This window comes from Coenobita brevimanus, chromosome 61, assembly GCF_032717465.1.
Source record: "Coenobita brevimanus isolate Jiangsu-jjx chromosome 61, ASM3271746v2, whole genome shotgun sequence".
NCBI classification, from domain to species: Eukaryota; Metazoa; Arthropoda; class Malacostraca; order Decapoda; family Coenobitidae; genus Coenobita; species Coenobita brevimanus.
The window spans coordinates 14247761-14271599 of NC_137014.1; the positions used below are offsets into that span (position 1 = coordinate 14247761).

Genomic DNA, 23839 nt, shown 5'->3' on the forward strand with positions numbered 1-23839 from the left:
AAGGCACGATGCTAGCAGACGTCATCAGAACTCCGCACTAGTCAGCATAGTTCCTGCCTGCTACCAGTCAACAGCACAGCATTACCTGTACACATCAGATTTGAAATGCTCCATCCTGCACTATTCATTATTGTTGTCAACTCTACTTCCAGTACTTGAGTTTATACTTTAGTCATAACAACATTCATATGAATATTGAACAGTCATAGGGACACCACACATCCTTGTCTTACTCCAGTACTAATGGTGAACCACTCACCTAGTCAACCGCGTACTCATATGCAAGGTTAGCTACCCTCATAAAACTTAGTGGCATTCAGCAGGTTTCCTTAACACTGTACATAGACAACGTCTTTCATATTTGCTCTCCATTTTCCTTGTGTGTTTTCCTAGATCCATAAATGCCATTAATACCACACAGTCATTTTCACAAGCTTACTGCATTATTTGTCTCATTACGATTATTCGATCCACATATCCCATATCATGTGCAAAACCTCAGTTCGTCACTCGCTAAGCTTTTGATTCCTTCCTTTCTTTATGATAATTCTTCCATATACCTTTCCAACGACACTCATCAGACGGTAATTTTTACAATGACTCTGATTACCTTTATTTTTGTTCAAGGGTACAGTCAAGGCCTTCTTCCACTCTGCTAGTACAGTTCTACTCATCCAAACCTTCTTCCATATTTCCAACAAACACTTCATTCCAGTCTCTCTGCTACTGTTCATCATCCCTACATATACATTTTTCGGCACCACATTCCTTCTCTGTACACAAGTCCTTATTTCTGCCCTGCTTTCACCACTCCCATTCACCAGTCTTTCAAAATATTTCTTTCCATTTGCTCCTTAATTCAATTTCATTTGTTAGTATTCTTCCACTCTTATCCTTCACACTTCCACACGCTTATCATGCTCATTTATACATTTTACCATATCTTTCCAGAATACGTTATATTAATTTTTCTTTCAAGATCATTATTTAATTCTTTCGCTTTTTTCTTTCATACTTCTGTTCAAATGCCAATTTGTCTCAGTATATATACGAGTTCTGTCATTAGATCCCGTCTTATATCGACTCTAGCCACTTATTTATCTTTTCCTCCGCTGCCCTTTCTGCCTCTGCATCCCATCAAACCTTACCTTTCGTACTAGTTGCTAACTTCACAACACCACATACCGCCTTAGCATTCCCAGTAAAACATTCCCTATACGCACTTCCCAAAGTTTCCAGATCCATTTCGTTCCAGTTCATTTTCTCTAACTCCTCTCCTACATTTACCTGGTAGTCTATTCATCAGCCTCTGCTGTGTTTTTCAGCTTTTTCACTCAGTCTTTCACTCTGATTAGCGATATTCCTTTTTGTTCTTACCCCCCATGCACTTTTCAGTTTTACATTGCACACCATAGTCAGATGATCAGATAAACCTCCAAATCGTCCTCTCACCGCCCTCCTATCAATCAATAACTCTCCCAGTTGTGTTTCTGTCCACCAGCACATAATCAGTCAGGCTCCTTTCAACATTCGTTTCACCCTCTTTGTACTGTGTGTATCTGTCAGTGTCTTTGGGTTTAAAATATGAATGATAAATGTATAAGCTCCATTCCTGACACATGTCTTTCAGTCTTCGTCCGTTATCATTCTCCCCTGTTACTCCATGGCGACTCATTACTCCATTTTCGGGACCGGTGTCAACTCTTTCATTCATGTTTCCCATCACAAACGCTATAAATCCTAGGCATCTGTCCTACCATTCCATCCAACTGGTCTTAAATCCTGTTTTATCTCTCATACTGCGTGGGGTCATGTGCAATAATCAGTGCTACTCATCCTCTTAACCTGGAACTTCACATACATACATAGACACACACACACACATACATACAGACAGACACCTCGAGCTGATATATTCATATTCTTTCATTCTTCTCAGCAATTCAACATTCATCAACAGAGCAGTTTCGTTCTTACGTCTCCATACGCACTCATACCTGACTTAAAGTACTTCACACCCTCCCACTCCTCCATTTTACACCCTTTCATTTTCATTTCACACAGCCATCCTAGTATTCTTGATCATATTCATTGCTTCCACTCTTACATTCATCAGTCATACCCCTTACATTCCAACAGGCCACCCGAAGCTCCTTATTAGTAGTGCATTGTCCAAGATCCTGTTACTCTGCCAGGGAGTAAGGATAGAGGGCGTGGAACTGCTAATCCCCTTTTTTTCCCATCAGGCCCGAAGGGAATACGGGACAATACTCTTGCTCCTCTACGCAAGGGCTAAGCTATATGGTTACCACCAGTGTGGTTTATTATTTTCTAGGTTACAGAAAACCACTTGGCTTGTGACTAACTAGTAACATGAAGGCATACTACAACAAGTAAGCGGGTGGCGGGCACCCCTAAGTAAATTAAAAAATATAAATAAATAAAGTATATATATATATATATATATATATATATATATATATATATATATAATTTTACCCCATAAATTTGCCTCCCTCATTTATTATTTACAAATATATCTAAACTCAAAATTTGCAGTTTTAGAACAGATATCCCAACAGGCAAGGCTTCTCTTTTCACAATATTAGGGAGATTTTGGCATAGAAAACGCATAGATTCCTTAACAGTGGTAAGTATGGAAGATTTCATGAAACATCTGTTATTATAAAAGAGCAAACAAAAAAAAATTTGACATAAGAACATAAGAACTTAAGAAGGGAGGATAACTGCAGTAGGCCGGTTGGCCCATGCTAGGCAGCTCCTAGAAGAGTAAATGAACTACTAGAATGAGATAAAGACAGCAAAGAAGAAGGCTGTTCCCTGCCTTCCAAACCCTCCAGCCGAAGCTGTCAAGAAATAGTCAGAAAGAAGACCACGCAGTACAGAAAAACTGGCGTGGACATTTTATAGGAAAGTGTGAATGGAGAATAGAGCCTACCATAGTGTGACCTGAAAAGGAAAAAGTATGAATTAGTATTGGTTATATATATTTTTTTTTAATACCCACCCCTTATTTGTCATATGCTTGTTTATCCTATGCTTGAAACTCTCAATGGAAGAGGCAGCAACTACTTTACTAGGTAGCTTATTCCATGCGTCTACTACTCTATTACCAAACCAATTTCTACCTATTTCCTTACTGAAACGGAATTTTTCTAGTTTGATACCATTACTTCTAGTTCTGTCCTGTATGTTCACTTTAAGTAACTTGCTAATATCTCCTTATTTATACCATTCATCCACTTAAACACCTCAATTAAGTCTCCCCTTACCCTACGCCTCTCTAGCGAGTGCCGAAACGAAAATGCTTTTCAATCTGTCTTCATGCGACGAGCTCCGAACATCATGTATCATTTTTGTCATTCTTCTCTGTACATTTTCTAACGAGTTAATATCCACTCTATAGTAAGGACACCAAAATTTTACTGCGTAGTGTAAATGTGGCCTTACTAATGCTAGACAAAGTTGCAGTATTACTTTTGATGATCCATTGCTCACGCTTCTCGAAATAAATCCTAGGACCCAATTTGCTTTATTTCTCGCTTTTTTAATACACTGTTGCGCTTGGTTTGAGGTCGTTACTTAGCAGAAACTCGTACATCTCTCTCACATTCCGATTTGCTAATTTCTTTGTTATCTAAGCTGTATGTAGTATCTCCAGTGGTCTTGCCTACGTTAAGTACTTTACATTTTTCAACGTTAAATTCCATTTGCCAGGTTTTAGACCATTTGGACAATATATCGAAGTCCTTTCTTAAGTTATGGCAATCGTCAGTCAAGTTAATGATACGCCCTATTTTCGTATTATCGTCGGCAAATTTTGCTGGTGCTGCTAGTGACTCCTAAGTCAAGATCATATATATATATATATATATATATATATATATATATATATATATATATATATATATATATATGTATATATAATAAAGGAGCGAGTACTGAGCCCTGGGGTACACCGCTAGTTACTAATCCTCAACCTGACTTAGTTCCATTTGTTAATACTCTCTTCTTTCGTCCTTTCAGCCAGGATTCTATCCATTTGAAAGATTAAAATACGAATTTATATGAGTTACTCATATAAATTCGTATTTTAATCGACCGTCAGTATAGACAAGTATATACAGTATTGACATATTTTTCCAACTAAAAGTTGCTTATCCAAATACAGAGAATCGTGTGTGAAATGAGAGTAGCTAACCCTTTCACTTCGTTAAATGTCCCATTTCCGAATAAAATCCTTTGCCTGAATGACAAATAAAATTCTAAAAGTCGCCATCATACTGAATGGGATAATAACAGAGCCCGCAACAAAGATTTCACGACATCTGCCATTACCGGTTCAAGACCCAACAGCCCATGCGAGTGTTTCTAAGTTTCTGGCAGAGCAACAGTCCCATCCCGCTGATATATTTGTGGTCTTATTCTTGCTCTTTGCAGACAGCTTTTTTTCCTTTTTTTTTCAAGAGAACCTGAGGGTTGGATATAGCCTTGATAAGCCCTTTACTTTTCATCAGTCGAGTATTAATCATCTGGTGTAGCGTGACACCCGCTAGTGCCCTGGATTGTAGAAAAAGAACAGAAATGGACATTGTCAAATATTCATCGAAGGAAGGAGCCACAAAGTTTGGACGTATGAAGTTCACGACTGCAAGCTGGTAGGTGGGTAGTACGCTAATTATGTTTCCATTAAATTCTCACATACAGTCCAGCAACCTACAAAAGTAATGAGATAAGATGAATAACGTACCGCAGGGAGGTGGTTAAGGGGTGAGACAGTTTTTCTCTTACTCTTTCACTCCCCATGCTAAGCTAACTTCATCATTCTTCTCAAAGGAAAGCTTACAAGTGAAATCAATGGAAGAGAGTAAAAGTGCATCCCGTAATTTAATTCTCTTGTTATTACTTGACCTAATCGTATTTTGTTCCACATACCGTCAGACTATTTTATGTACCTGAGAGTGAATCATAGAATCTGGGTGGGTTAAATTAATATTGAGTATCATTAACTCTGCTGGTCCGGGCAATTCTGATAGTCTGTATTACGTAAAGCCAACTATTTTATTCATCTGGGAGTGAGCCGTACCGGTACCAGTGTTAGCACTGATATTCTGTGAACTGATATTCTATGAACTGATATTCTATGGAAATGGCCAGTTTTTGTTTGGTAAGACAGATAAACGTTCTCCTCTGCAATATCGTTTCCCTGGTTTTAACTATCACTGGCCGACAGAGGAACATTTGAATAAAAAAGGCAAACGACACTTTGACAGCCACACCCACCTTTGCAGTATTGTATGGTAAACAGTTATTTACGGGCGAGGGGTGACCCACGGAGATTCCATCCTGGCCAAAACCTGGCCTAATGGAGGTCGACCATTATACAAAATTTTCTGTTTTGGGGTAATAAAAAGCTATGAGGCTGTTCGCGTTGGGAAGCTCCCTCCTCACTGAACACGGAAGTCGCACCAAACCTAAAACATGTGTGGGTGGAAGTCCAGCATTTTCAAAATTTCGTGTTCCCCGTTGAAAACAAAATTATGGTTGCGTATAGTGGCTTAGACTGGTTTCCCCTGGAAGCAACCCCCCGGTAGGGGACGGCCCAAGGGGTCCCACCAGACCTTAAACCTGGCCCGAATGATGGTCTGCCACTGCCCAAAATTTCGTGCTATCAGATAAAACATTATGGCCATCTATAGCGCCTTGGACCGGGACCTCCAGGGGACTCCCACCATCCCCACTTTATGACAGACCCCCGATCCAATGTCAGAATAAACCACGTAAATGACACCAGCGCTGTAGCATCCCCGGACAAAGGAAATGTGGCCAAAAGCGCCGAACACCATCACGTGGGTCGTGGAGGATTCCACCATCATATGGAATGTGGAGGATTCCACCATCACGTGGGTCGTGAGAGGATTCCACCATCACGTGAGTCGTGGAGGATTCCACCATCACGTGGGTCGTGACTCGTGGAGGATTAGAGAGGCCAGTCAGGGTTAGGTCTGATCTGAGACCTCACCTGACTTCACCACAGCTTGTAACAGCGTGACCAGCGGGCAGCGTCCCACCCTCGGTTGGTCAAAAAAGAAAAGAAAGCACTGATTAGTAATGTTGAGAATATGCTGTTGTACATAATTACATTTTAAGTTATGGCTTTTGTAGCTAGTGAGGTTTCCCCGTTTTTACGGTACTAAGTTTTATTCTCGTGTTTTAGTATTTACGATTATTATTTTTATTATATTTATTGTTATTCATACTTATTCATGTCCTTCCCTCGTTATTTTGTGTTACAGTCACATGTTAGCTCATTTGCCCGTTTGCTATAAACGCATATATTTTTTGCCAGTTTTACCCTTATATTTCAACACTTATATGCATTATTATATCTACTGTGTTCACTCTTATTCATGTTTTCTTTCTCGTTACTATATGTACAGTAGCTTGTATATGCATTTGCCCGTGTGATATGTGCTCATAACAAAGTTTACTATTACTAGCAAAAATTATTATTACTCTTGTAATGCTGTATTTAGTGTATACCGTATGTAATTTCAGTATGGTTAGGTTTCTTATATATATGTACTCTCGCTTTTCAGTGTTGTCTTGATGATGCCTTTTGAAGGTGGAAACCTCGACTAATAAATATGAATAACCTCGGTAACTTGGTGTATGGACATCCATGCCTCCAAGCCCTTATCAACAAAAAGGGGACACGGCGTAAAAAACTAAAAAAAAAAAAAAAGAAAAAAAAGAAAAAAAAAAGAAAACAGAGCATTTGGGAAAAATAATTAATAATTGCCATTATGCTGTCGTGTTCAATAATATATATATATATATATATATATATATATATATATATATATATATATATATATATATATATATATATATATATATATATGGCTTCATTATAATTACAATTGTATCACATGTGTTCGAATACCATTGTATAAATCTGAGTACTACTGTTTGCTAATTTTGGGCAACGATTATCTTGCACCCAAGTTGTCAGTTTACTCTTTCATACAGCACTGATTTTCAAATGATCCTTGAAAATGTCGATACCTTGGACGACCGGTGACGGAAACAAGTTCAGGCCAGAGTAATTCCAGCTCCTAAATGATCTCAGCAGTAATTTTTCTGACGTTATGTATTGGAAGAAAGTTAGGAGCTCCAGAATATTTTTTCCCTCGTTGTCATCCTCCCAAATGCAGGACGCCATTTACCAACGGCACACACACTAAATTGTTCCGACAATACCAATGTCTGGTTAAGTCCATGTTGGTGGTGATACGACAATTGCCAGGTAAATAACCTGCTTGGTGGCTGGACAACCTGTATGGCGGCTGGACACGCTATGGGATGGTTCTTGGAATCTTGTAATATAGTTTATGATTGACAGTTTTAGTTTCAATTCTTCCTCTGCTTTTTGCATGAAACTTGCACAAAGAATTTGTGTAATTAATGAAAAATGCATTACCTTTGCCTTTTGCAGGAAGTCAGTGAATAAAACGATAATTTCTCAAATAAGGGAAAACATTACTTATTTCATGAAATGAGCTAGTATACAGATTACGTAGGTGGGGGGGCAATGAAGCTGGGGATAAGTTTATTGAGTCTATATATTTGGGCAGTTCTTGGGAAGCGTTGTCGGTCCCCCGGTTAACTTTTAATTTTAGACTTATTTCACACTCGTTTTTAAAGCCATATATCGTGGGTAACAGAATATTAAAGAATAGCTGTCTTGCAGACACATTACCACCGGACCCTCATTCGGGTTGGCTAGATGAGACAATGCCACTGAGCTAATGGGGGACTTATTTATAATGAGCCCTTTTCAACCCTCCTAGAGCGTCCAGTACAGTTAAAGGTGCCTTCCACGGAATCCCCTAAATAATTCCCACAAGTTCCCCCGTTTTAAGTGTTTTAGGGACATTTTAGGCTCCTTTTTGGCCCTTTTTATCTAACGTACACCAGCCAGCTTAGTGCCTGTCATTCAGGGAAGGTCCTGGCACCATCATTCCAGCCTGTTCTGTAGTACTACAGGACTGGATCCCTCGTGTGAACTTACGTGTTTATAACTTTCAAATACATATTATATATAAAACATACATGTCACACACATCGTTAAATAGACGAGGAAAAGAAAGACATGCAAATGAATTAAAACAAATACTACTAAACTTATTGTTTAGCGGCCTGTAGCAAACTAGGCTTTGCTAGAACAATCAGGGTGTGTATCCTGCCTCGACTTCCTCAGTGGAGCTGTAGCGCTCTGAGTAGTAGGATATTTCTGCTCAGTGCTTTCCCTTTCTCTCTTCTCCTCTCCCCCGTCTGTAGTTACACGAATATAATAAATATTTTCATGTTTGGTTGTGCCTTTAGGGGGTCTGGCAAATATGACCGAACGGTATTTTAGGTTTTGTACCGATATAATTAGAAGGGTGTTTATGAGCTGCCATGATTGCTGATCTCTCGCCAATCTTGGTCTCTTCCGGCTTGTGCTGCATCGAACAAGGACACGTGATATTTTTAGACATGAGGCCCATTTGCATATTAATGGATTAATCTTATTATGATTATTGTTATATATTTATCGTTTTCCCTGACTTTATCACGACCTTCAGGTGAAGAACCTGACCGAACGAGCGTAGTCAAGATGAACTGAAGAAATCTTGAGCAAAGATCAAGATAGTCTAAACTTCCGATGGATTTCAGTGTGACTCTGATCTTGTTAAGTTTGTAAACTAACTTCCAGATGTCTTACGTACGGCTCTTGTACATTTTTCCTCAGGAGACCACGACTTTCAAGCCACAGTACAATACACAATGATTTTACCGTTTCACCAAGACCACCCAGAGTCAAGAGCGGAAGTCATATGAAAATCTGAATGAGCTTAATATTTTGAATCTAAAAAAAAAAAAAAAAAACGCAACGTTATTTCATAAAACCTAAAACTGTCCAATCCACACCATCATAGAAGACAACAACCAAACACTAATCCGAAAAACTTAAAGAGTTCCTATTTGCATTTACGGCACCTGAAGAATGATACTGTAAAGGCAGTATTTTCAACAAGGGACAGGAAACCATTCCTAAAATGATCATAAGGTGGTAGCAAGAAAGATGGTTGTTATTTTCCACGTCATAAATAACGCTGATAAGCCATTGTATCAGATCCATTCAACTCACACATCGCCGGTGTATCTGTTGGTCGTCCGGATTTCCAGGCTGTCGAAGTAGCAGCAGCTCTTGCCACCACAGTAAGGATTTTTTTTATACAACCTGAAGTCGTTGAAGGTAAGTCGAGGCACATGGCACTCAGGAGCCACGATCCACTTTGCACACTGTGTACCTTGTTTTAACGGGTGGGAGTACAGTACATCAGTGTTAATGTGTTACAGCATCTTTAAGTCCTCCAGTCAGGGAGGATTTGAGAGGGATGGCACTGAATCGAAGGGGCCACAACAACAACAACAACAACAACAATAATAATAATAATAATAATAATAATGATACTACTACTACTACTAATAATAATGATAATAATAATAATAAAAATAATAATAAGTAAGAATAATAACATTATTAATTAATCATCATCATCACTTAGACCTGTTTTCCCACCCCAAGGTGGGGTGAGGCTGGGTATAGAAAACCAGGAAAAAATTATAAAAATGAGACATTAACCAAAGTTTTCTGATCTGAATGAGTCACAGTCTCATCCACTCACTACAAGCCCCGGAATCGTGGCTTAACCTGATTGGTTAAAAAATACTTTGCACAGTAGCTTTACATTCACCTATCAGACAGTCAATCCGACGACAGTCAAGTTAAAACGTTGTGCCAAATCCTGGTCACACAGTCCTACGCACATAATTCATCCAGCAAACTCGTTGCTTGTCAGTTCCCTAACCTCTGTTGTCCATAGGATTCTTCACTCTGCATCTTTCACGAATCACATTATTCCGGATTCTATCCAATCTTTGCACCCCACACACATTCAACAGTTTCATCTCCACAGCTCTTATTCCTGATTTTTCAATTTCATGCCACACCACAGTCTCACATCTATGTGTTATAGTTGGCACTAACCCTCGTTCATGCAAGCCTCTCGCAGCTGCCAATCTCAGATCTCTGCTTGTTTTCAAGGCTTTCATAGCATCATCCGCTTTCCTTCCCTGTCACACTACTGTCCACTGCTTTTGCTCATTTTCCTCTCTTTTCTGTCACTACATCCAGCAAATTAAACTCTCACATCGTCACTTCCATTCAAATACAAGCAGTTACATGTATTTATATATACAAAGCAAAACCTGGGAAATGCCACGCTTTTGTTTGCAAATGTTGCCTCTCTGGTTAAATTTCATTCCAACCTTTCTCCCAGTACAGCGTCAGTCACGCCTTGGTACTCTTTCCGAGGCTTAGAGAAAAAAATGGCTACCTGGACGTAAAAGTTGTTACCTTTCTGGGTCGGACATTTATTATTAATGTAAACTCTCTCTCTCTCTCTCTCTCTCTCTCTCTCTCTCTCACCTGCAGGATACCGGTTGGGGTAGTTTGGTGATTTGACTTGTCCCTCCTGAGTGATCTTCGCTGAACAAGTACCAAGGACTTTATCTGTAGGCAATGGTAGGAGGTTAGTGGCTGGAGATAAGTGGTGAGTGGCTAGCGATGAGGTTAATGGGGAGGGGTTGGCGGGGAGGGGTTTGATCAAAGGTTAATGGGTAGAGGTTGGCGGGGAGGGGTTGATCAGAGGTTAATGGGGAGGAGTTGGCGGGGAGGGGTTTGATCAGAGGTTAATGGAGAGGGGTTGGCGGGGAGTGGTTGATCAGAGGTTAATGGGGAGGGGTTGGCGGGGAGGTGTTTGATCAGGGGTTAATGGGGAGGTGTTTAATCAGGGGTTAATGGGGAGGGGTTTGATCAGAGGTTATTGGGAGGTGGTTATTGGTGAGATAATTGGTACGGACGTTGGTCTACGTTAAGCTGTTCGCTGTTTAAACATTGCCGGGGTTATACAAAACTTCATTTATTTTAACTACATATTTTAAAGACAGATAACTCTTAAACTGATAAAAGATTTTCCAAATTCCTGGATACGATATTTCCAGCTTATGTCAGGACACTAAAATATCATAACACACTACATAACAGCTAGTGACGTATATACTGTTAATATGAACTGTGTATGATATTTTAGTGTCCTGACAAGTATTCAGTCGCTTTGCTTTGGCCTGACGGAACTGCGGTGCTCTCACTACTGGAACACTAAGTTATGCTTCCTTGAAACTTGATGCCATTTAGTTGTGAGGTAAGAATAAGTCTCCTTGGTTATTAGTCACATCAACCCTCCATTCTGACTACACGTGGTCGTCAAGAGAGCAGAAAGAGTCAGGGATCTTCGACAGATTAAATCAAACGCGCTGTTTTAGGAAAAAGGCGTTGCCCTAAAGACGTTGTTTAGGATCAAGATTGGCACAATACTATAGCTGCTGCACCACTGAAATGTTGAACCCCTTCACTCCCATGACGTTTATCATATTTTATTCTTGCTTTCTACAAAGGAATTGGTGTCTTCACACGGTATTATTCAGTTTCGGAGAGACGTTTGGAACTAGGTCAGTTGGTTGTAGCTTTCACTGATTCTGTTACTACACAACGCCTCCCATGGATGAACATAATCATATGGACGTAGCAAAAATAAACCAGAAGAATACGTCACGGGATCCATCGGGTTATTCTTATTTTTTCTTATTTGTAAGGTTGGTTTAACTTTTTCGCTGCAGTTGATGTGGTTGGTTATTTTATTCAGACTAACGCCGGAGAATTTTGGTCAGTTGAGAGAAAGCCTGATTGAAAAAGGTTCAAAATTACCTTTTACAACCCTGGTTGTACCAGTGGTACTCCTACGAATTTTTAATTTGGGTAACACCAGACGATTATAATTGAGATCGAAAGAAATCTTAGCTGTAAAAGAGTCAAAATGTAGGAATATCCGAATAATGAATACCATCACCACACATACATATTTCTGAAGTTAACAGGGCATGTTTGGCTTGGCAAGTGACAGAGATGCTACGACGGGGGAAGTTTCTCTCTCTCTCTCTCTCTCTCTCTATCATCGGGTCTCTGCTTCTAGCATTGTGACAGTAACGTGCCAAAGCTGTATGGAAATTTATGGTTAATTATGCTTTTTAAAGAAGAAAAGGATATCTTATGCATACACACTCAATTTATGGACTGCTCTGTGAAATGGGACATCTAAATTCGAAACCTTTGATGTACCTTTCGCCAGCCCTAGAAAACATTAGAGAATACACCATCCCTCATCGTACACCCAAGGAAAGTTCCGCCTTATACACCTGCCTGCCAGTTCGGACCTTTATGTGTGAGACAACCACTAGTGACGCAGTAGCCAGACACTCAAATGTCTGGTACCACTGTGTGGGAGGGGAGAGGTTAAGGGAGGAGGAACTCTGGGGGAGCTGTTAGTTCCTACCCCTCCGTCTTCCGTCCCCATCCTTCTCACAGTTACCAGATAGATGAATGTTGGCTATTGCTTCGCTGCCACTTGTCTCACATTTACTATTTCGAAGTGGTGAGCAAGTGTATAATGCGGAACTTTCCTCGGGTGTACATCACGTGATTGAGATAGACCAACAACGATGTCTGCTGACATTAAAAGATGGTCAGATGAACATAACTACTTTATGGTAACCAGTTTCTTTCGTGATGCATCTAACGGAAGGGAGGTGGAGGTCTCAAAGCGTCTGTCCCTCATATCTAAAGCCAGTACTGATTGTCTGCCGCAATGACTCTTGTGCAGTCGGTAGCCATAAATCTACTGAAATGATCCATCAAGAGATCTAGACATTTTGAACTTAGTTCAAAATACGTTTTCGAAATGAAAGTGAAGCATTTCAATTCACGACATCTGTCTCAGCTGAATACTTATAATCTGCAGGCAGAGGTAGGTAACAATAAACACTGTGTTCATGCTAGAAAAGTACAAGAGTATTGTTTAAGTTCTTCAGTATGAGACGACTCTACTAGAGACTGAATGTTCTTCTCTTGACGCAGCAATCATATAAAAAAGACGAATGCAATCGTGCTGAACGGGACAATATTCGAAATTGGGCTCAAGTGCATATTACTGGGAGATATCTCGTGGGCTTAAGAGGCCTTCTGGCACCTCTTTTATTACTGATTTGTTTTGCGTACTTTAACGCAAACTTATACATTATTTACATCTTTTTTTTTTTTTTTTAATCTTCGACATAGTAGACAGAACACACTTCTGTGCAATACACTGCTATTAACTGGAAGAGAGAGCATGGCTCCTCCTACACTAACCAGAGCATCACCCAGACAGTACCTACCGTAGTAACCGCCTGTGACAGTCTGACAGTAAGTTCCCGAGGTCCCAGGTGGGCACACACAACTGCAGTTGCTACCCAGGTACCCGTCGTTCCTACAGGGGTCGGAGGACAGACCACACTTCTTCATCCACTTGCCTGTTGGTGGGTACAGGTGAAAGTGTTGGTAGTGAAGACAGGTAAGAGTGTGGGTGGTGGAGACAGGTAAGGGTGTGGGTAGAGGAGACTGGTGAGGGTGTGGGTAGAGGAGACTGGTGAGGGTGTGGGTAGAGGAGACTGGTGAGGGTGTGGGTGGTGGGAACAAGTAAGGGTGTGGGTGGTGGAGACAAGTAAGAGTGTGGGTGGTGAAGGCAGGCAAGGGTGTGGGTGGTAGAGACAGGTAAGAGTGTGGGTGTTGGGAACAGGTGAGAATGTGGGTGGCTGGGACAGGTGAGGGTTTGGAGGATGGAGGGGTTGGACACAAAGGCTGAAGGTGGGGCAGGGTTGCGGAAACAGAGTCGGGACATTGGTGGGCATTATTGGGGTCGAGGGTCATAGTTCACGGGACTGTAGCGTAGGAGGATCTAGAGTGGATGGCAGGTGAAGAGTAAGGCGGACAGTAAGAAAAGTGAGCACCGACTGGGACAGCAAGACCAATACTGCCGGGAGAGGAGGTGCGGGGAGGTAGTTTGGCAGGAAGAGAACTGAGGAGTAAGGGAGTGGTAAGAGCAATGAGTGATGGGGTGGGCAGTAAGGGATGTGAGGAGGGAAGTGGGTAGTAAGGAAGTGAATGGGATAATAATGGGTTGACAGACACTTGAAAGATTTTTCTAAGAAAAAATATTGGACAATCGAGGCCATCTTTCCCTGTGAACAACACTAATGGAATAAGGAGCATTTACAGTAGTAGAAAACGTAAGTACTAAACCGAGAGATTAGTATATCTAACAACGTCATTTACATTTGACCATTATTGACCAATAACGCACACAGGTACTTACCAATGCAGTTGTACATCTTGTTGGCGAGCAGTTTGTCCCTGTGAGACAGTCCTGAACGCTGACCGATTAGACCCTGGGCCAGTGGGTCCTTGGTCGAGATGGTAGTCTTGCCGTTACTAGTGAAACCCTAATGAATCAGGACGTAACAGTTTAGTTGCTTAGAAACTCTCTCATGAATCATAAATATGTCTCGGGTTTTGTATGTGGAGCTCTGTCATAAACTGACAGTAAAGTCACTGGATTAATAAATATGGAGAAGCGACAATTTTTAAATCCTTGTTAGTACCTTAGGTCCGTAGTGCATATCAGAGGAGAAATCGTATGCCACGTCAAAGTCATTCACAGAAGAGTCAGATGCCTTCCTGAAGTTGTAAAGGTAATTGGAGATAATGTTCTGGTCGTTAATGACGACGTAGGAGTCGCGGTCAGGACGACTCTGCTCGTGGAAGAAGCCCATGGCGTGGCCTATCTCGTGAGCGACAATGCCCAACTGAAAGTGATCAACATACAGCAGGTAGAAAGGACGGACAGAAAACAATGGAAGGTAAATTCTGGACTGTGTACTGACAGCACCTAGACCTTTATATGGCATGTTGGTGAGCTTCTAGGAAAGTACGAAAACTATTAACAACATCAGTTAAATACTGATAATAATCTCCAATTATACTCTAGGATCCAACCTGAAGTATTAGCTTCGGGCTCGATACTTAGATGGATATTGTTATAAATATGTTCTGGCTAAATGGATACTTATATAAATAAATATATAAACAAATTTCCTCAGTGCATTTACGAAGATGACAAGACTAACCTAGTTAATATTGCTATAGGCTGGGCAAGGTTGTTAGCATACGCTACTTTAATTAGGTTGCTACATACAGCAAGAAAATGGTATGTCAACAGAAAGAGCAATGGAAATGAGACCGCCTGGTCCTATGGGTAGAGTTGATAGGATAAGAATTAGTGTGATTCGTGAAAGATGTGGAATAAAGAAGCTTGTTGATGGTAAAGTTGAAATGAGTGTGCTTAGATGATGATGATGATCATATGAGGAAATCATTGAAAAAATGGTGGTAAAACTGTAAATGTGATGGAGTATGAAGGTAAAAGGATGTGCGGTAAGCCAAGAAGAAATTGGAAAGATATGATAATTGAATGTGTGTGAGAAGTTGATGGGAACTGAAAGGGTGTCGAGTTGGTTGCATTAGGTTTGGGAACCACTTTTTAACTTAAACGCCAACTGACCGATTCTGTCAGACACGTGTATGTAAAACATATCTATTAAAAAGTGCAGATGGTTACATCTGTTACATGGAACCAGGACTCACGGAATTAAAATGATGGGTGAATTATAGTGAGACTCATTTAACTGGGCATATTGATAACAGTACTCTCACTTTCTAGTTTCCCTTTACGTATTTCTGGAATCTACCTCACCAGATCATTAAGTGGGAGAACGGGTTAGGGTAATGATGATGATGATGTTAGGTTAGGGTATGCCTTTCGAGCTCATTCATGTTGTTTTTTCATTTTTTCACTAATTCCTTTTACATTTTACGAGATGGACATTTCTTTTCATTCATTGTTTCCCTTTATGATCAAGTAATTTCCTCCTGGACAGAGTGTTCAGGCAATCTCCATTATTCTCCTAAGCATGATAACGTCTTTGTTTTTAATTCTGTATATCGCTAGATATTTTCATCGTACTCTACATAGGTGACACTATTTTGACTGAAAGACTACGTTTTGAGGGAGGAAGTAAAAAGGGATAGAAAATATTTACGGTACCGTACGAAAAATCTAACACTCCATCACAATGAAAATAATCTTAAAAATAAATAAGATATAAAGACCTTTTGATGTTCATATACTATTTTATCAAGAAGAGAAAGAATGTTGACTGCAAACCTTCGTGTCGCCGGCATAACAGTCAGGTGGCATAACTCCCAACTGGCATAACTGTCAGCTGGCATAACCACTGCATCATATAACAGTCACAAAAACATGCTGAAATGGCCTATGATTTTCAGCTTCAGTTAACTAGGAACACACAGTTCAACCCATTCAGGTTTTGTTAGATCCATTCATGTCAGTATTGGTCCATTGGGGTAACATAGGTTCAGGGCCATTCAGATTCAGACTGGCCCGGCATGTTATCACTCCAGGTCCAGTCAAGTCCATTAAGGTCCAGCCAGGTTCACTTCGGGCCATTCAGATCAGTAGGATCCATTCTGGTGTTGTATAGTACATCATTGTGCCTAAGTCTGGTGCCTTCAGGTCAGTCCAAGGCCAATCAGGACCATTTATGTCTAGTTCTTTGATGACCAGGTGCGAACTAGGAGTACTTGGGGTCTGAGACTAAGTCTGCTTAGAGGCCCCTTTACGTACATATACGTACTGTACATACATTCATATGGACGTACATACATACATACATACGTACACATATACATGCATATGTTAATGAGCTATTGTCATAGGTCACAATGTCACAGATGATAAAATGTTGCTTGGTGTTCACAGGATGCAGATGCCAGTGTGAACACCTGGAGGGGGCAGAGGCGGCATTCAGGCTATTTTGTATAGCTCTATACAGCAGATATTATAGTAATATAAAACTAAATCAGAGTCCCGTGAGTTTTGCTTTATAGTTACCCAATTGGAGTAGATTACCATTGCGCCATCATGCTTGGCATATTCTCAAACTTTGCTGATATTAATTATTTTTATAATTACTCTTTTATTTATTGCGACCTTCCCACAGATTTGAAGCCCGAGGCAGCAGCCTCATTAGGCTTCAAGTAAATCCTCTTCTCTTCATGGCTTTCACATCCAGTTATGTCTAATATAATAAATTCTGGTCTTGTGACATCCAATCAGGACAACTTAGCTCAGTTCTAGTTATTCTTGGTCATTTCAGCCATGTTTGGACCCAGTGGTGTTTCTTTCACCCATACATACATGACACAACACAACTTTCATTGACAAATGTTGGTTTCATGTCACTGTTCACAGCTTCTCGTTCTTGGTTCAGTAGTTCAATAAAACGTTACTTAGTTTGCTGAAATGAGGTGCCGATGGCTGGTTACTTTGGAAAGTAACATGGACAACACTCCAAAAATATTCCTTGACTTATCTATGCTTTAGGTTCTGTTAGGTCCATCATACGGGTTCAGATCCAAACAGATTGTTTCAGGTCAAATGCTTGGAGGGATCTGCCAAAAATTATCCCTATTAATGCAGTTGTTTGAGGATATTTGTGTCAATTATCCGGATCTTTCTGGACTGGGTGATGTAGGCAGAGATGAGTTCACGGTGTGGGCTGAGATGATGGTGGGTAGTAGTGCATACTGAGTAAAGGACACGTTGTGGAGATGTACGGTGTAGGCAGGCTGACACGGTGCGTGTCAACGTTACAGTAGCAAAAAATGGGTAGAGGGGGCAGAAAGATTTTTTTTTCCTTTTAGTGTGTCCTCTGGGTTTAGGCTTCACAGCCTGTTTCCTTGGCCCAGTAATCCTTCCACATAAATGATACATCCACATATCACCACATCGGCTCTAACACCCACCGTCCACATTGACTTCATTCTAAGACTGTCTCATACAAGACTGCTGTGTTGGTATTAGCGGAGCTAGGCCATTTTTACGATATGACGGTGGGTCTTCTGTTAGATCAGTAAAGTCTGCTTTATGAAATTCAAATCCTTAAACTGTTCCTTGCCCCAGCCGGGATTCGAACCTGGATTCATTAGGACTGCAGGCCACCTCTCTACCGATTCAGTCACCGCCTGAGATGGTGCTCGGTAATGGGGTAGGGCGGGATAAAGACACCGTGTTATAATGCACACTATGAATGGGAGAAGACAAGATTTCTCTCAGCCTGCATAGTGGGCGGGGTTAGGTGGGTGGAAAAGGGTGAGTGGGATGGGCGGGAATGGTGGTGGGTTGTGGGGCAGCGTGGAACGGGCCCACCCTAGGAAGTGCGATGCTCTGGGTGTTGGTGGGAAAGGGATTGGGTGAGGTGGGTGATGACGGGTGGGCAGGATGGGTGGGGATGGTGCTTTCACAACTCAAGATAGAATCAATATCTTCATTTTCAGTGAATGGCACATGAGAAGAAAAATGTTGAGCATGATTTGACTGTGATAATTACTGGACGGGAGTGCAGTCTGTAAAAGCCGCGGAATGAAGAGTATGTCTTCGGTTGTTGAGCTTAGTAAATGTATTCATCGCTACGTGTCTAAAATTAAAAAGTAAAACGAGCAAGATTAACATTCTGTTCTTTTGGTGAGATATTTGTGTATGTTAAGCTATTCACCTGATCACAGCCCCTGCCGATGGATACTGGTTGGCCGGTGACATTCTGACGACCAATGTAGGAGTAGCAGCCGCCGCCGTAGATGTAGCGCAGGTGAGGCTGGGCCGTGTTTGTGGTCAGGGCGAACTTGATGCAAGTGTGCTGCATCCAGTGGTTCATCCCACTCCTCACTGCCGCTTGGATCACATTCTCTGTGCACACACACACACACACACACACACACACACACACACACACACACACACACACACACCATTAGTATTTTATCATAAGCCCGATCTTCGTTAGCTTATAGGGTTCCCATCCACCTCTTCCTTGTTATTTAATTTTTCTGTGTGTGGCGTTATTTCCCAACTGTGTTATTAATGCAGTCTATGTATCATATATATATATATATATATATATATATATATATATATATATATATATATATATATATATATATATATATATAGAAGGTAATTTTAAGGTTTGATATGAAGAATAAATAACTTTGGAAGTTGTGTTAGAAATCCTTCTAAGCTCACGAGTAATGTATGTAGTTCATAATACGGAACGTCATCACGAAGTCGATTGGTGACGACTTGAAGATTTGTTACCAGACAAATCTAATGTCACTGATGAAAGTTAGCTGATGACCGGAAATAAGTTAGAATATGGAAGTAAGACTGACCCTAGATAAACAATGCAAAGTGTGAATGTTAATTATAAGGGAAACCGAGTATCAGATTATATTTTACAACTGATATGTTGCATGAAATTTTCTCATATCTAATAAAAAATGGCAAAATCACTTCATAGCCACAAAATTTTTGTTGCCCATATCGCTCTCAAATCTCCTAAGTAAATACTATAAGCATTAGTAATATGACAGGCACTTACTATCGCCAAAAGTGTATGGCACCAGAGGATACCCGTCGGAGCCTTCTGGCCATCGGTACACTTCACTGGCAATGCCTTTCCTCTCAGCCAGGGCGCGTCTCTGTTCCGCCGAGAGAAGGATGTCTCCCTCTAACAGACGCTCTCCATCCACTTCCTCCGGGTTGGTCTCAAGGAAATCTCTTGGCTGAATAGACATTAGGATGTGGTATGAAGGGTACAGTGTTCAAAAGGGTTATGTTCTCACTAAATGCAGCAGCTTCAGCACAACGTGTTATGAATAATTAGTAACAAATAATGCAGGTTGGAAGAAAAGTCTTTATGTAGTAAGAGACGGAAGATGTGCCAGTGTTGTTTGGAAGTGTGTGATGTGGCAGTGTATGGTGTGACAGTGTGTGGTGTGGCAGTGTATGGTGCGGCAGTGTGTGGTGTGCTGTGTGATGTGGCATTGTGTGGTGTGGTAGTGTGTGATGTGGCAGTATGTGATGTGGCACAGTGAGGTGTGCTAAAGTTTTCTGACAGTGTGCCGTGTGTCATTGTAGGGTGTCCTAGTGTGGTGCATTAGTGTCTTGCGTGGCAGTGTGAGGTGTTGCAGCGTGGTGAGGCAGTCTGTTGCGTGGCTGTGCGGTGTAGCAGTGTGGTGAAGCAGTGTGGTGTGTCAGGTGTGGCAGTGTGGTGTGGCGGTGTGCAATGTGGCAGTGTGAGATGTGTTAGTGTGGTGTTGCAGTGTGGTGAGGGAGTGTGATGTGGCAGCGTGGTGTTGGAACGTGGTGTTGCAGTGTGGTGTGGCAGTGTGGTGTTGCAGTGTGCAATGTGGCAATGTGAGATGTGCTAGTGTGGTATTGCAGTGTGTAGTTTGGCAGTGTGAGGTGTTTTAGTATGGTGTGGCAGTGTGTTATGTGGCACTACGAGGTGTGGTAGTCGGGTGTGGCAGTGCGTTGTGTAGTAGTGTGAGATGTATTAGTGTGGTGTGCCGGTGTAAGGTGTGCAAGTATGGTGTGGCAGTGTGTGATGTGGCATTTTATGGTGTGACAGTGTGGTATGTGAGTATAAGGTGTGCTGGTGTGGTGTGGCACTGTAAATGGTGCTAGTGCGGTCTGGCACTGTAAATGGTGCTGGTGTGGTGTGGCACTGTAAATGGTGCTAGTGTGGTGTGACACTGTAAATGGTGCTGGTGTGATGTGACACTGTAAATGGTGCTAGTGTGGTGTGACACTGTAAATGGTGCTGGTGTGGTGTGGCACTGTAAATGGTGCTAGTGCGGTCTGGCACTATAAATGGTGCTAGTGTGGTGTGGCACTGTAAATTGTGCTGGTGTGGTGTGACACTAAATGGTGCTAGTGTGGTGTGGCACTGTAAATTGTGCTGGTGTGGTGTGGCACTGTAAATGGTGCTAGTGTCGTGTTGCACTGTAAATGGTGCTGGTGTGGTGTGACACTGTAAATGATGCTGGTGTGGTGTGACACTGTAAATGGTGCTGGTGTGATGTGACACTGTAAATGGTGCTGGTGTGATGTGACACTGTAAATGGTGCTGGTGTGGTGTGACACTATATGGTGCTGGTGTGGTGTTGCACTGTAAATGGTGCTGGTGTGGTGTGGCACTGTAAATGGTGTTGGTGTGGTGTGGCACTGTAAATGGTGCTGGTGTGGTGTGGCACTGTAAATGGTGCTGGTGTGGTGTGGTACTGTAAATGGTGCTGGTGTGGTGTGTTGGTGTGCAGTTTTGTGGAGTGAGATATGATTGTGAGGTGTGGCCGTGTGTGGTGCCGCAGTGAGAGGTGTGCTAATGTGTTGCGACGGAGTGTAGTATGGTAGTGTGAGGTTTGCTAGTATGGTGTGACAATGTGGTGTGCAAGCGTGAAATATGAGTTACTGTGTAAGTGTGAGGTGTTACTTTACTGCACAGTGGCGTTTCAGAGGCCTTGTATACACAGAAAGAGGAAGAAGTATAGAGGGAGAAAAATAATACCCTGTACTTGTAATTGAGTAAACTTATGTTTTTGTCAACTTTAAGGATAATTTCATAGCACATGAACAATCACTGATCTGAACAAGCATCCATTACAAATCAATTAAAATCAATGCAGACTTTAAAAGGGGACACAAAACCAAAAGTTACTTACGAAAATGATCTTCTCAGCATCTTTCTGTTCCTCCCTGTCCTGGAAACAGTAAGTCACATCAGTTATTTTGCTCAAGGCAGGTTAGCTGTACTTGTAAAAAGCAGTTTTTGATCTGCTGGGTTTCTTTTTGATATGCGACTGGGTGTTTATAGGAGATATGACGTTTGGCTCTGTGTGTGTGTGTGTGTGTGTGTGTGTGTGTGTGTGTGTGTGTGTGTGTGTGTGTGTGTGTGTGTGTGTCAGAGAAAAGTATGCGGGAGTTGTAGTAATACCTGCTAAAGCTCAATGAATTTCCAAACCTTTGTATTGAGTTGTTTTCATTTTCATTTGTATTCTCTGACGTCAGATCCTTGCCAGATCAACAATAGTACACAACTCAGCTCTCTTAATCTCTGTAGTTGTTGATTTCGAACGTTACCTTCACTCGTCTTTCTAGTTACTCAGTCTCTTAGAACACCCATTCTCTGCCTTATCGGTATTAGAACTGGTGCCTCCATGTATTAGGATATTGACTTAATTCATTAAAGTTCATTTAGTTGTGGTACTGTTATGATTTATTTCACTGAAATTCATTTAGTGTTCGTCGTCGACAGAGAAGAATTAAGTTCCATACCATAAATATTCAGACAGCAAATAATAAGGACCTTGGACAAACACTGGAAGCGAGTTGCTCTGACCTGGGTTAGTATTCTACGTGGCACCGTAGAATTCGTAGCACATTTTTTCTTAGCAACGTAATGTCCTATTATGCACTGAATTTCTCTATGTATTATATATGTGTATCTTCATGGTCTCGACATGTTTTCCTCGGTAACGTTACCTCAGTACTAAAAACAAAATCGGAAAACTAACTGATTAGGGAGGAAGTGCTGCGAAGTTTCTTATTCCATCCATTACAGAAACATTGTGGGAGGCATCTGTCTACATCCAGCAAGATATTGATATTCCAGACACCCCAACACCAGTGCACAGCTAAATGAACTCATATTGTGATCTACTTGGACTTTGCTTAGACACAGCTAGATTTGGGCAATAAAAAGTACTTTACGTAGGTTTACAAGTTGGTTCTTTAAGCCTTTAAATCCGATGACGTATTATTTAGACCATTGCTTCCATCAGTAGGACGCCTTCATTTCACTTTGGAAGGACAAATAGTGATGAAGGGATTAATGATAGCTTAATTAACTCCCGTATCTCGAAAAAAAATCCATTCTAAATTCAGCAAAACTATTCAGAGACAACATAAATAAAACAGAAAATACTCCTTAGGTTAAAAAGGGAGTATGACTCAACGTATATCATAGGAAAATTATTACTAAACACACACACACACACACACACACACACACACACACACACACACACACACACACACAGTGGTAACGTTCTCGCCTACAATCTAGTAGACGGGAGTTCGCGCCTCGCTCGGGTTACAAGAAGTTTCACTGACGAAGCAGGTAGTTACTGTCCCCCTTGAGCAAGAAGATGGGTGTGTGCGTGTGTGAAGGTCACAAGCTTTGCCTTAGATCGGACTATATGAGCTCTCAGCTCTCTTCCGGGAGGGTAAAAGCTGATGATCAAACCCCCATCACGTGATCCCGACCGAACCAGTGAATTACACACACACACACACACACACACACACACACACACACACACACACACACACAAGATCATATTAAGACACATCAACAGTTGTGTGTGACTCACGTCGTACTCAATGACCACTGGAGGCTCCGTCGTTTCCTCGTCGTCCTGTTGAGAGAAGGAAAAAGCTGATATTAAATGAAGCATAACTGAGAAGGAAAACACCAAACATTGTGGTATTTATCTAATTCCTTACTGGCAAGGATAACACCAAAATGTTTAGGGTTTGGCCATCAAGCCGGTAGGAAATGAGGTGAAAGTAGAAGGAGCAGATGGTGAGGAAGTGAATATCAGGAGCAGGAAGTGCCAGAACCTAACCTCTTGGATGCGAAGTCTTTCTCAAGTTTAATCATATTTGCTGGCCACAGAAAGGGAATTCAAGAACCATTAACGCAGGAAAACGATTACTGGGACTGCTGAAATCTTCATCTGAATAAAATCGCCTGATGGCAGTGTAAACAATATCTAAAAGGTGGATTCGTAGCAGCA

The 23839-nt window shown here is 41.3% G+C and overlaps 1 protein-coding gene across 1 annotated transcript in view; it reads right to left on the reverse strand.

Moving 5' to 3' along the window:
- LOC145403696 (protein SpAN-like) overlaps positions 1-19777 on the reverse strand; it is a 21288-nt gene extending 1511 nt beyond the window's left edge. The window contains exons 1-7 of the mRNA XM_080275384.1: positions 19582-19777; positions 18700-18875; positions 14668-14871; positions 14382-14508; positions 13405-13539; positions 10562-10645; positions 9218-9380 (exon numbers count right to left, since the gene is read on the reverse strand). Of these exons, the coding sequence (XP_080131510.1) occupies positions 9218-9380; positions 10562-10645; positions 13405-13539; positions 14382-14508; positions 14668-14871; positions 18700-18875; positions 19582-19777 (1085 nt within the window). The remainder of the gene's footprint in view (positions 1-9217; positions 9381-10561; positions 10646-13404; positions 13540-14381; positions 14509-14667; positions 14872-18699; positions 18876-19581) is intronic.
- Positions 19778-23839: the final 4062 nt, after the last annotated feature.